General features: G+C 46.5%; 1 protein-coding gene across 4 annotated transcripts in view; it reads right to left on the reverse strand.

Moving 5' to 3' along the window:
* Positions 1 to 4,303: 4,303 nt before the first annotated feature.
* Positions 4,304 to 13,122, reverse strand: part of atp1b2b (ATPase Na+/K+ transporting subunit beta 2b) — a 73,424-nt gene continuing 64,605 nt past the window's right edge. The window contains exons 3-8 of one of the 4 annotated variants that reach the window (XM_087982730.1): positions 12,205 to 12,309; positions 10,444 to 10,649; positions 9,845 to 9,901; positions 9,679 to 9,702; positions 7,549 to 7,644; positions 4,304 to 6,145 (exon numbers count right to left, since the gene is read on the reverse strand). In XM_087982730.1, the coding sequence (XP_087838856.1) occupies positions 5,963 to 6,145; positions 7,549 to 7,644; positions 9,679 to 9,702; positions 9,845 to 9,901; positions 10,444 to 10,649; positions 12,205 to 12,309 (671 nt within the window). In that variant the 3' untranslated portion in view covers positions 4,304 to 5,962. The remainder of the gene's footprint in view (positions 6,146 to 7,548; positions 7,645 to 9,678; positions 9,703 to 9,844; positions 9,902 to 10,443; positions 10,650 to 12,204; positions 12,310 to 13,122) is intronic. The other 3 variants (XM_087982731.1, XM_087982732.1, XM_087982733.1) reach the window with 3 other exon arrangements.

A 13,122-nucleotide genomic window follows, 5' to 3' on the forward strand; every position in this document is an offset into this window, starting at 1 on the left:
TTTAGTTTCTTGGTAGAGTCCTGATGCACCATGTGGTGTGATGAGGCAGGAGGTGAACATCCTCTGAAACTTGTTCAGAGTGGGAGCTCCTGTGAAAACCTAACAACACTAACAACAATGAACCCCTTGAACATATCACTGATGGGATCACAGCTTTTCTTCATTCAACTTCCTTTGTTTTTTTTTCCCCTTCTACACCTTTTCTCTCCCAATTAATCCAACCCTTCTTTCACTGCTTCACTGTCAATGAATCAAGTTGAATTCAAGAACTGGTGTTCAGAATGGTGCATTGGCACTGCCACTGAGGCTAATAATCAAGAGGCTAATCCTCTGGTAGCACAGAATTAAATACCACTGAATCCACTGATAAATTTAAATTCTGTTAATAAATTGGTAGCATGGAAACATTCTGTGACAGTCACCAAGAGAGTGGGCCTCACTTACAGAGTCATAGAGTCATTTGGCACGGAGACAGACCCTTCAGTCACCTTTTCCATGCTGACCAGATATCCTAACTTAATCTCGTCTCGTTTGACAGCACCTGGCCCATAACCCTCCAAACCCTCCTAGTCACTATCCATCCAGATGTCTTAAATGCTGTAATTGTACCAGTCTCCACCACTTCCTCTGGTAGCTCATTCCATACACTCACCACCCTCTGAGTGAAAAAGGCACCCCTTAGGTCCCTTTTAAATCTTTCCCTTATCACCCTAAACCTATGCCCCTCCAGTTTTGGACTCCCCCACTCCAGGGAAGAGACTTTGTCTATTTACCCTACCTATGCCCCTCCTGATTTTATAAACCTCTATAAGGTCACCCCTCAGCCTCTGACACTCCAGGGAAAATGTCCCCAGCCTATTCAGCCTCTCACTTTAGCTCAAACCTTCCAAGTCTGGCAACATCATTGTAAATCTTTTCTGAACCCTTTCAAGTTTCACAATATCCTCCCTATAGGAGGGAGACCAGAATTGAACGTTGTTGTAAAATAAAGCGCCATCTGCTTTCAAGGAAGGAAATCTGCCAACCTTACCCAGTTCTCAAGAACAGGGTGAATTGACACAGGATGTTGACCTTGATCTCTTTTTCCATGAATGCTGCCAGACCTGCCGAGTTTCTCCAGGAATTTCTCATGTCCGTTTCAGATTTCCATCATCCGATGCCTTTGTTTCATTTTAGTGCTTACCTGGTCTGTGTCTACATGTGACTCCATACCCCAGTGATATGATTGACCCTTAACCACTCCCTGAAATAGTCCCAGGGAGACACTCAGGGCAATTAGGGACAGCAGCAAATGCTGGCCTTGCCTATAATGCCCCTACCCCCCAAAAAAAACCTTTAAAGATTCTGATTTCCTTCTGCCGCCCCTCATTTCATTCCCAGTCCTTTAACCTTGTAAAGAGGTGAAAGGTCAGTTCTGCTGAGAATCCACTACTCCCATCATTCTTAATGTGAATCAACCCCCAACACATTTTGGAGGCCGGGATGTTAGATGTCTTCAAGGCAGAGATTGATAGATTCTTAATCTCGCAAGGAATTAAGGGATACGGGGAGAGTGTGGGTAAGTGGTGTTGAAATGCCCGTCAGCCATGATTGAATGGCAGAGTGGACTCAATGGGCTGAATGTCCTATGTCCTATCGTCTTATTTTAGAGCCAAACCTGTTATGAGCACTGGGGTCTGAAGGAGGAGGTCTACACAATGCTTCATTACAGCAAAATCTTGCCTAAGGACTTGCCTTAATTTTAATGGTTGAAGACTTCTTCCTAAACCGTGGGTGCATGGTTATTGATTATTGCCCAGAGTAACACCTTAAGGAGAGAGTCAAGGTAAGCGTGTGCAACGTTCAAAGACACAAAAATTTGTTTTATTTACCTTTCCAAAACTCAAAGAGTTCTTTACAGTGTCCAGGTCTATCACATCCTGACATGAGTGAGGGTAAAGTCAGCATTGTCACTGGGAGTTCTATGCTTTGTGAAGCTAGGCAGCTGGCCTGGGGAGGTATGAATGGCATTTTGGTGAACCATTCCGTCAATACCTGGCTCCTTAATGTTGCAAGTGAAATGAGACAATATCAGGGAAATGGTCATGTCTGCAGAATCTGTATGTATAATACTTGGGGTACAGTACTGGTGGGGATGGGTCTACCACTGTATAACACTGGAAGACAGTACTGGTGGAGACAGGTCTGTCACTGTATAACACTGGGGTATAGTACTGGTGGGGACAGGTCTGTCACTGTATAACACTGGGGTACAGTACTGGTGGAGACAGGTCTGTCACTGTATAACACTGGGGTATAGTACTGGTGGGGACAGGTCTGTCACTGTATAACACTGGGGTACAGTACTGGTGGGGACAGGTCTGTCAGTGTATAACACTGGGGTACAGTACTGGTGGGGACAGGTCTGTCACTGTATAACACTGGGGTACAGTACTGGAGGGGACAGGTCTTTCCCTGTATAACACTGGGGTACAGTACTGGTGGAGACAGGTCTGTGGCTCTGCTGTGGTTAGCACTGCTGCCTCTCAGCACCAGGGACCCCGTTTGATTCCAGCCTCAGGCAACTGTGTGGAGTTTGCAAATTCTGCCCGGATCTGTATAGGTTTCCTCTCGGTGCTCCAGTTTCCTCCCACAGTCCAATGATGTGCAGGCTAGGTGGTTTAGCCATGGGGAGTGCGGAGGAGAGAAGGCGAGCTGCTCTTCAGAGGGACGGTGTGGACTCTGTGAACCAAGTGGCCTGGTTCCATACTGTAAGGATTCTATGAATCAATGTTGTTGAATGGCCAACTCCTACACTAGACAGGAGCAGACAGTGAAATAACCCGAGAACTGTCCCGATCAGGCAGAGGGACATAGGGTTAGCTAGCTCTGAGTACCTGAGCTAATAACGAGCTCTATGGGAGTTTGAGACATGAGGCTGTGAGGAGGGGATCCATAGTCACACGAGGTCATAGAGTTATAGAGATGTACAGCACGGAAACAGACCCTTCAGTCTAACTTGTCCATGCCGACTAGATATCCCAACCCAAACTAGTCCCACCAGCTAGCACCCAACCCATATCCTTCCAAACCCTTCCTATTCATACACCCATCCAGATTAAATGTCGCAATTGTACTAGTCTCCACCACTTCCTCTGGCCGCTCATTCCATACATGTACCACCTTCTGCATGAAAAAGTTTCCCCTGTAGTCTCTTCTTTATATTTCCCCTCTTACCCGAAACCTATGCCCTCTAGTTCTGGACTCCCCCACGCCAGGGAAGAGACTTTGTCTATTTACCCTATCCATGTCCCTCATGATTTTATAAACCTCTGTCAGGTCACCCCTCAGCCTCCGACTGAGGGAAAACAGCCCCAGTCTGTTCAGCCTCTCCCTGTAGCTCAAATCCTCCTACCCTGGCAACATCCTTGTAAATCTTTTCTAAACCCTTTCAATTTTTACAACATCCTTCCAATAGGAAGGAGACCAGAATTGCATGCAATATTCCAACAATGGCCCAGCCAATGTCCTGTGTAGCTACAACATGACCTCCCAACTCCTGTACTCAATACTCTGACCAATAAAAGAAAGTATACCAAACTCCTTTTTTACTGATCTATCTACCTGCAACTCCACTTTCAGGGAGCAAGATGGTTGGGAAGGATAGGAAGAGGGCATTGGGGAGGTTCGGGGGCCGCTCCTCACAACATGTCCCTTTGCAGCTCTTCGCCAACCCCTTGACCCAAACTCTCTCCATCAATAATGTCTGTATGTTCTCCCTTCACATCCTTGATGCTGATTATGAATATCTGATAGATGGCATGCATTCACCATGGCAACTACCCTTCACAGCCAAATTCCTGACAAGAACCCACCGGCCCCATACGTCTCTGCGGTGATAGAATTTGCAAAGAAAGACAAGCTATTTTCTCTCGAGACCAGGGTGTTGTGGGGGACGTGGGAGTTCAGAGAAGGGTTAGGGTTGAGGTTACATTCAAGCCAACCAGTTTAGGGACGTCAGTAAACTCATCTTCACATGTAGCCTTGTTAGGTCAAAGGGCATCACAACCTCACAGGGACCATGGTGGTGAAATGGGGTCAAGGTTCACATCCAACTGCATGATGGGAGAGTTCCAAGGGCCTTAATAGTCTCCTCCTGTTCTCAGATTCTTACGAATAGTGCCCCCAACTCTGGGCTACTTTTGGCTTTTTGACAAAAGACAACTTAGTTTTGAATTCAGGGCTAAAAGCTGGACACACCCTCAAACTTGCATTCATCGACATCAGAGAGCGTATCTTACAAATTCACGGTGAGAAAAGACTCAATGTTTTTGGAATGCATTCATTTTTAAAGTCTGTTGACATACAACCTGAAACTGAATGAATTATATAATGTAGATATGTGTATTTATATATATTTTTACGTACATTTCTTTCAAACATTGGATGCTGTGGAAAGATCATTTAATGTAGGAGCCCTAGTGGAACGTTAGAGTGACTTGATGGTCTCCCAACATCTACAGTCATGGAATGCTTTAGTCACCCCTGCACCCCCTCCCCAAACATACATACATACACGCACACACACACACACACCTCTATACAACAGTCCCTACACACCATCTCATATTATTTTCATAATTGATAGTTTGGGAACTCTCAAGATACTTTTCCCTTGATTACCTGCTGGGAACGGTGCCAGCTTGTGAAGTTTTTTAAAAATTAATTTATTTCTGAGATGTGGGTGTTGCTGGGCCCAGCATTTCTTGCTCTGTCCCTAGTTGCCCCCCTTGAGAAGGTGGGGGTGAGCTGCCTTCTTGACCCACTGCAGTCCATGTTCTGTAGGGTAGACCCACAATGTCCCTTAGGGAGGGAATCCCAGGATTCTGACCCAGCCACACTGAAGGAACGGCGATATATTTCCAAGTCAGGATGGTGAGGGGCTTGGAGGGGAACTTGCAGGGGGTGGTGTTCCTATGTAGCTGCTGCCCCTTGTCCTTCTAGATGGAAATGGCTGTGGGTTTGGAAGGTACTGCCTGAGGATCTTTTGTGAATCGACTCATTGGAGTTTTGCCATTTACAATTTGTGGTTGTTGGGCAACCTTACTTACCCAGTTGTGAATGAGGGTTGGAATGAATGAATAAATGCGAGAGGTGTTTTTAACAACAGCAAAGCAAGAGACAGACTGGACCCTTTATGACCGTTATCAAGCCTGGGAGGTGATCAGATACTGGGTTGAAAACTGGCCACAGTAAATAAAACAGTCCTTAAGTCCAGATTGTAACTCACTCCGAACCCGTTCACTTAGACCGAGTTAATACTGGGGCCTTATTCCTGGTTCCTTTCCACACAGCGCATACACATACACACACCTGAAATGAAACCAAACTGGAGCAAATCCTCACGGAGAGCAGGGTGGGAGGCAGAAGGCTGGGCAGAGGTGGGATATTGCAAATCCCATGAATGATGAATCACACTTTTGAAGGACACAAAGTATTAATGTTGACTCTGAGGTTGCACAGCCAAACTTACAAAGATAGGGGCAGCCTGGCAAGGCTGGAGAGGCATGCACGATAGGAGACTTTGCATATTTTATTTACATGATGAAAGCACACGTCTGGATCAGGGTGCAAGAGGGGCCAGCACTCTTAAGGGTCAGAAAAATGTAAAAGCATTGATTGAGCATTCCTGCAGATGGGGGTTCTTGACTCTTTACATGGGACATGATCTTCTTGGTGCTGTGCCAGTTCCATTCAGTGTCCAATCTGAAGCTGGATTGTAGGAAGAATATCCTATCCGATGGAGTTCCAACCTCTCTGTGCTCCAGAAGACAGTCAAGCACATTCAGGCGCTGCACTCTTCTTCCTCCCTCATGCCAGATCTCATTTCCCTAATCCCGATGTCCCCCCCTCCCCCGAAGCCTGCACACGCACCCAGGTGTATCCCCACCTGCCCAGTAAGACATGTCCAATGCAGAAAGGTTTAAGCGGATCCTGTTCCACCTGAGCCCACGTTAAGTGTGAAGACTACCCTGCCAGCGAACTTGTCTCGCTCATCGTCATTCTTCACGTTCGACCCGTAGACTTTGCATTCAATGTTGACGTCAACGTTGTTTGTTATGTTCACAAACTTCACAGCCACCAAGGGTTGTGTGTAGTTCACCTGCTGGACAAAGAATGCACAGTGTGAGGAGTCACCCATTTAAGGCAGAGATAAGGAACTTTTCTTACTGGGGCAGTAGTGAATCTCTGGAATTTTAAAAAATTCATTCACTGGCATCGCTGGCTGGGCCAGCATTTATTGCCCATCCCTAATTACCCAGAGGGCAGTTAAGAGTCAACCCCTTTGCTGTGGGTCTGGAGTCACGTGTAGGCCAGACCAGGTAAGGATGGCAGTTTCCTTCCCTGAAGGATATCAATGGGTTTTCCAACAATCAATAACTGTTTCATAGTCATCATTAGAATCTTAATTCCAGATTTTAATTGAATTCAAATGCCACCATCTGCCATGGTTGGATTCAAATCTGGGTCCCCAGAACTTTAGCTGGGTCTCTGGATTAACAGCTCACCATGCCCATTTACAAAGGTTAGGGCAGCCTGGAGAGACATGAACAATAAGAGACTTTGGGGACAGTGAGGTCTGCAGATGCTGGAGATCAGAGTTGAGAGTGTGGCGTTGGAAAAGCACTAGATCAAGCAGAATCCGAAGAGCAGGAAAATCAACGTTTCGGAATAAGAGACTTTGCATGTTTTATTGACATGATAAAAGCACACATCTGGATTGGGGTCCAAGAGGGGCCAGCACTCTTAAGGGTCAGAGAAACGCGATAGCATTGATTCAGCAATCCTGTAGGTGGGGGTCCTTCTCCCCTGAAGTTTTTGCTGCAGAGGGCTTTTGAGGCAGGATCATTAAGTATATTCAAGACTGAGATAGACAAATTTCCAATCGGTAAGGGGACTGAGGGCTCTGGAGAAAAGGTGGGAGTTAAGGATCCTCAGGTCAATCACTGAAATGCAAAGTGGATTGGACAGACTGAGTGGCCTACTCCTGTTCATGTGACCATCATCTGGGTCGCTCTGATTCCAGCCATCATCATTGGCAACTGTGTCACCACAGTCATTGGCCCTGAACTATCAAAACTCCCCCTCACCTAAACCTCTCCACATCTCTCTCTCTGCTTTAAGACTCTCCTTAAGATCAGATCTCTTTGACCAAGCTTTCGACCTGACCTCAGAATCAGACTCTGTCTGATAATCCTGCGATGGATCTCGGCATTAAGTCATTTCCATGTTTCTCCTGTGTATATTTAAGGGGAAACAGGCATCATTTTAAGGGAGGCTAGGGGCTTGGTGCTTCATTGCAATGCTATTTGACACTCCCGTTGGTTCTTGCACTAAATGTCATCCCTATATTGGGATGGTTTGAGGGGCACTGTTGGGTGTGGGGCACAGACTGACGTTGTGTCCATGGGGCAAGGTAAACCAGCCACACATTTTAACAACTCCCCATCGTCACCACAAAGTCCCTGAATGTGCTGATACCAGGGAGTTACAAGCTGGTTTACTCACGTGTGCCTTCTTTCCATAATACGGGAAGTACATCAGGTCCAAGGTCCCGTTGGGAGGGAAATACTGGAGCTCGTGAACTTTGTCGTCGTCTTTGGTCTAAACAAGGAAAAGATATTTCAATGACTCGTTTCATCTGGCCGAATCTAATTCAGATTCATGTGTAATAGGTGCAAGACATCAAATAGGTTTCGTAAAGTTGTGGCAGCAATTTGAGGGAGAGTGAGTGAATGAAAGGGAGTGTGAGTGAGAGAGAAGGAGTGAAAAGGAGAGAGAGAAGATTTGGTACACTTGCCTTTATTGGTCAGTGCATTGAGTATACGAGTTAGGAGGTCATGTTGCAGCCGTATAGGAGATTCGTGAGGCCACTTTTGGAATATTCAATTCTGCTCTCCCTCCTATAGGGAAGATGTTATGAAACTTGAAAGGGTTCAGAAAAGATTTACAAGGATATTGCCAGGGTTGGAGGGTTTGAGCTACAGGGAGAGGCTGAATACGGTGGAACTGTTTTCCCTGGAGCGTCGGAGACTGAGGAGTGAGTGACCTTATGAAATCATGAGGGGCATGGATAGGGAGGATAGCCTGAGTCTTTTCCCAAGGATGGGGGAAATCCAAAACTAGAGGGCAGAGGTTTAAGGTGAGAGTGGAAAGATCTAAAAAGGGACCTAAGGGGCAACTTTTTCATGCAGAGGAAGTAGTGGAGGCTGGTACAATTACAACATTTAAAAGGCATCTGGATGGGTTTATGAATAGGAAGGGTCTTGAGGGATATGGGCCAAGTGCTGGCAAATGGGACTAGATTAATTTAGGATATCTGGTTGACATGGACAAGTTGGACTAAAGGGTCTGTTTCCATACTGTACATCTGTATGACTGTAAATGTAAGAAAAATGAGAGAAAGACAATGAAAGAGAGTGTGTGAGAGAGAAAAGGGGAATGAGTGAGAGACAAAAAGAGTGAAAATTAATGCGAGAGAGAGAATGATGGAGTGTGGAGGAGAGTGAAAAAAAGTGAAAAAAGAGTGAGAGAGAGTGAAAGGGAGTGAGTGAATGAGAAAGTGTGAGTCAGAGAGAAAGACAAAGGGATGGGGAGAGAGATGGACAAAGAGCGATAGGGAGTGAATGAGTAAATGGAGGGAGCGAGCACAGTAGATAATGTGATTTTAATTTTTGGATTGAATTATTGATCTGGGGAGAACTCTCCAGCTTTTCTCTGAAATAGTGGCTGTGGGATATTTAATATCCAGCTGATCCTCAAGCACAGATTGACACCCTCTCCATCACTTTCCTCTAACTGTCCCAGCTATCCAGTCAAGGTGTGGAATGCTGGTGGTTTTGATGCACCGTATTTGATCCAATCACCATAAACTTACATGCTCAAGAAATAACATCATATCCTCTTCAATCCCCAACACCCTCCAAGAACTCAGCGCTCCTCCAGCTTCAGCCTCTTGACCATCTCCCAATTTCCCATCGCTCCGCCATTAGTGGTTCTGCCTACAGCTGCTTGGGGTATGAGCCCTGGGATTCCCCTCCCTAAACCCATCCATCCCCGACTCTCTCTACTCCTCGGAGATGCTGCCTACAATTGACCTCTTTGACTGAGAATTTGGTCACTGCTTCTAATACATCAACTCCCCCCACCCCTCTGCGAAGCGCCCCTGGGGAAAGTAAGGGCTCTACCAAAATACAAGTTGTTGTCTTGGAAAATTCTGACCCATCAGATTGCCCCTGAAAAGACAAGGCCTCTCTGGCTGGTCCATGCTCCCCCTCGAATGACGCTCTGCTCTTTCCCTCGAAGGTATAGCAGTGGGTTAGGCCGACTCTGTGTCTCTTTGACACTGGGGATAGCTAAAGGAGAAACAGCAAGCCCCGAGGGAGTTAAAGCGAGGAGGGCTAGCATTGGAAAAGTGGGCAGCACTGGCGAAATTGGTTCGACTCTACGGAATAACCTAGAAGCCAACACTGAGACCTCCCCACCCCGTCACTCACAGACTTGATAAAAGGGTAGATACTCAGATCCCAATAATCTGCAGGTCAAGGGTCAACTGCTCAGGGTGGGAATACACTGCAGGGGGAAGGTAAGACAGATTTCTGTAAGCTAGCATCTCCCGCTAATGTCCAGGCATCTTACCCACTCATTTTTTTCATTTTTTGCCTATGATGATCCGATGGAATGATCAGCAGAGGGGATGAAATGAAAGAGAGAGAGAGACGGTTAACATGTGTTCAGCTTGGAAGCTGCTGCCTGCAATGATGGCCAATGTGTCAGGCACCCATTCCACTGGCCAGTCACTAACCTTTCCTTCACAGGACACGTACGGTGTCTTCCCTTCGCCAGGTAGGAACCCGATAATCTGAAAAGGAAAATGAGAGAAAGTGGGAAATCTTGCATTTCTGTAGCACCCCTCTTGGGACATTCACAGTTGGGGAAGCACTTTTGTAAGTGTGGCTGTTGTGACGTGGGAAGTGCCACAGCGAGGGTGTATACAGCAAGTACACTGGGATCATGAGCAGATATTCCATTTTACCGATGGTTGAGCAATAAATATTGGACCCTAGCGCAGCAGGGAGAGCTCATTCTTGCCTTTCTTGAGTGGTGGTCATGGGATTGCTTGTGTCCGCATGAGAGGATAAAAGGGACTTTTACTAAACATCTTAGTCCAAGCACGCAGAGCTCCCTTAGCGTCGACCTTATCGACAGCGCAGCCAATCCACCTGAAACCTGCACACCTTTGGACTGTGGGAGGAAACGAGAGCACCCAGAGGAAACCTACGGAGACACAGGGAGAATGTGCAAACTCCACACAGACTGTCGCCCGAGGGTGGGATCGAAACCAGGTCCCTGCCACTGGAAGGCAGCAGTGCGAACCACTGAGCCACCATCTCACGAGCTCACCTTATTCATCTTGACGAGGATGCAGGGTTTCCCTTCACTGTATCCATACGTCTTGTCCTCTAGCCCCGAGCACTGGCCCAGCATGGTTCGATTGAATTGGCAGGATCGCTTCGGGGTATTGCGAACATCCCCACTGTCCTCTTGCAGGTAATATGTCCCTGGCTTGCACTGGTCATTGTTCGAAACCTGAACACTGTCATTATAGGCTGGAGGAGCAGAGGAAGATTCACCATTAGAGATGTTCACTCCATGGAAAATGACCCCTTGTGGTAAATTCTCTTCCTTGTAACCCGTGCCATAACCATCTGCTGTGCTGTTATGTTGCAGACAGGAGACAATCGCGTATCTCAGATGTAATGTAACTAGCTACTAAGCAGTATGCAATAAACGTTTGCTGTTTAAATAAGACAGAGCCTATTTTTAAGATGATGTGGAAGTACCGTTGTTAGCCTGAGGTGGACAAAGTCAGAAGTTACACAACGCCAAGTTGTAGTGCAACAGGTTTATTTAAAATCACCTGATGAAGGAGCAGCACTCTGAAAGCTTGTGATTTGAAATAAACCTGTTGGACTATAACCTGGTATCATGTGACTTCTGACTTTAAGATGGCTTAGTGGTACTATTGCTGGATTATTAATCCAGAAACTCAGCTAATGTTTTGGGGACCCCAGGTTCAAGTCTTGCCCCGGTGATGGTGGTGATTTTTTTTTTTAACTCTGGAATTAAGAATCTACAAGTGACCATAAACAATTGTCAGGAAAAGCTCATCTGGCTCACTAATGTCTTTTAGGGAAGGAAATCTGCCAACCTTTCCTGGCCTGGTCTACATATGATTCCAGACCCACAGCCAATGTGGTTGACACTTAAAGGCTGTCTGAAATGTTCTAGCAAGCCATCCAGTTCAAGGCAGCTAGGGATGGACAATAAATGCTGCCCACATGTCCCGAGTGAAAAACAAAATCCTTCTGTCTACGTCACCGTGTGGACCTTTCTCTCCAGTCGATGTCAGAAGCTTGCCTCATACCAGAAAGCGGGATCGCTGGGGGTGAACCTACTAAAGATAGCCCCAGCAGAAACTAACATTGGTACAGAAACTGTGGGCCGAATGGCCTCCGTTTGTGCCATAACAGTGCAATAGGCTGGGCAATAGGACTCGTGTACTGAGGTAGTATGGGCTGAGGTTAGAAATGGGAAAGGAGAGGTCACCCTGTTGGGAGTTTTCTATAGGCCTCTGAAAAGTTCCAGAAATGTAGAGGAAAGGATAGCAAAGATAATTCTGGATAGGAGCGAGAATAACACAATAGTTGTTACGGGGAACTTTAACTGTCCAAATATTGATTGGAAATATTATAGTTTGAGTACTTTAGATGGGTCAGTTTTTGTCCAATGTGTGCAGGAGGGTTTCCTGACACAGTATGTCGACAGACCAACAAGAGGTGAGGCCACATTGGATTTGGTACTGGCTAATGAACCTGCCCAGGCTTTAGATTTGGAGGTAGGTGAGCCCTGCCGCAACAGCAGTAGACTCGCCAACTTTTAAGGGCATTTAAATGGTCATTGGAAAAACACATGGATGAGAATGGAATAGTGTAGGTTAGATGGGCTTCAGATTGGTTTCACAGGTTTCCACAACATCAAGGGCTGAAGGGCCTGTGCTGTGCTGTAATGTTCTGTGTTCTATGCTTACAGAGAGAGGAGTCAGAAAGTGAAGAGGGGAGATGGGGTAAAGTCAGTGATGGTTGCTCCACGAGGTCTACTCACAGTCTAGGTATGCGTTGAGGGCTTGGACATGTGCCTGCCATGTGCTTTCATGTGATGTGTTGAACGTAACAAGTAGACTGTCTGTTCTTGGGCGGATCATCAGACCTAGGAAAGAAAACCCCATTGGTGATTCACTTGCCAGAGACTGTCAAATCCACAACTGATGCCGTCCATTATGATGAGACCATAAGAAACAGGAATAGGCCATTTGTTCCCTTGAGCCTGCTCTACCATTTAGAATCATAGTGCGGAAGCAGGCCATTCAGCCTATCAGGTCCATGCTGACCATCTGAAGACCATCCCATCTAGACCCACCTCCCTATACCTGTAACCCTGCATTGCCCATGTCTAATCCACCTAGCCTGCACATCCTGGACATGAACAGGACAATTTCCCATGGCCAATTTACCCTAATCTGCACAACTTTGGACTGTGGGAGGAAACCGGAGCATCCAGAGGAAACCCACGCAGACACAGGGAGAATGCGCAAACCCCACACAGACAGCTGCCTGAGGGTGGAATCGAACCCAGGTCCCTGGTGCTGTGAGGCAGCAGTGCTAACCACTGAATAACCGCGCCACCCCACCACCCAGTAAGATCATGACTGTCTAAGATCACGACACTCCTCATGTCCTCTGTCCTGCCCTTTTCCCCATTACCCTCTATTTCCTCTCCTGATCAAGAACCTCTCTATCTCAGCCTTAGACTATCAGGCATAGATACAGGCCAGTCAGTCCCACTGCTCCATACTGGTCTCCATTTACACTCCAAATGAGCTTCCTCTCATCTCATTGACAGAACTTGTTGTTAAATATTGAAGAAGAGGCCCCCATTTGGATTGTAAAAGTAATCAAGCAACATGGGAATAGCGCAGGAAATTGAGATCGAGGGAGACTAGTTAGCCATGATCTAGCTGAA

The sequence above is a fragment of the Chiloscyllium plagiosum genome, unplaced genomic scaffold (genome assembly GCF_037043375.1).
Source record: "Chiloscyllium plagiosum isolate Xiang-an unplaced genomic scaffold, Cpla_swu_hap1 HiC_scaffold_44, whole genome shotgun sequence".
NCBI lineage: Eukaryota > Metazoa > Chordata > Chondrichthyes > Orectolobiformes > Hemiscylliidae > Chiloscyllium > Chiloscyllium plagiosum.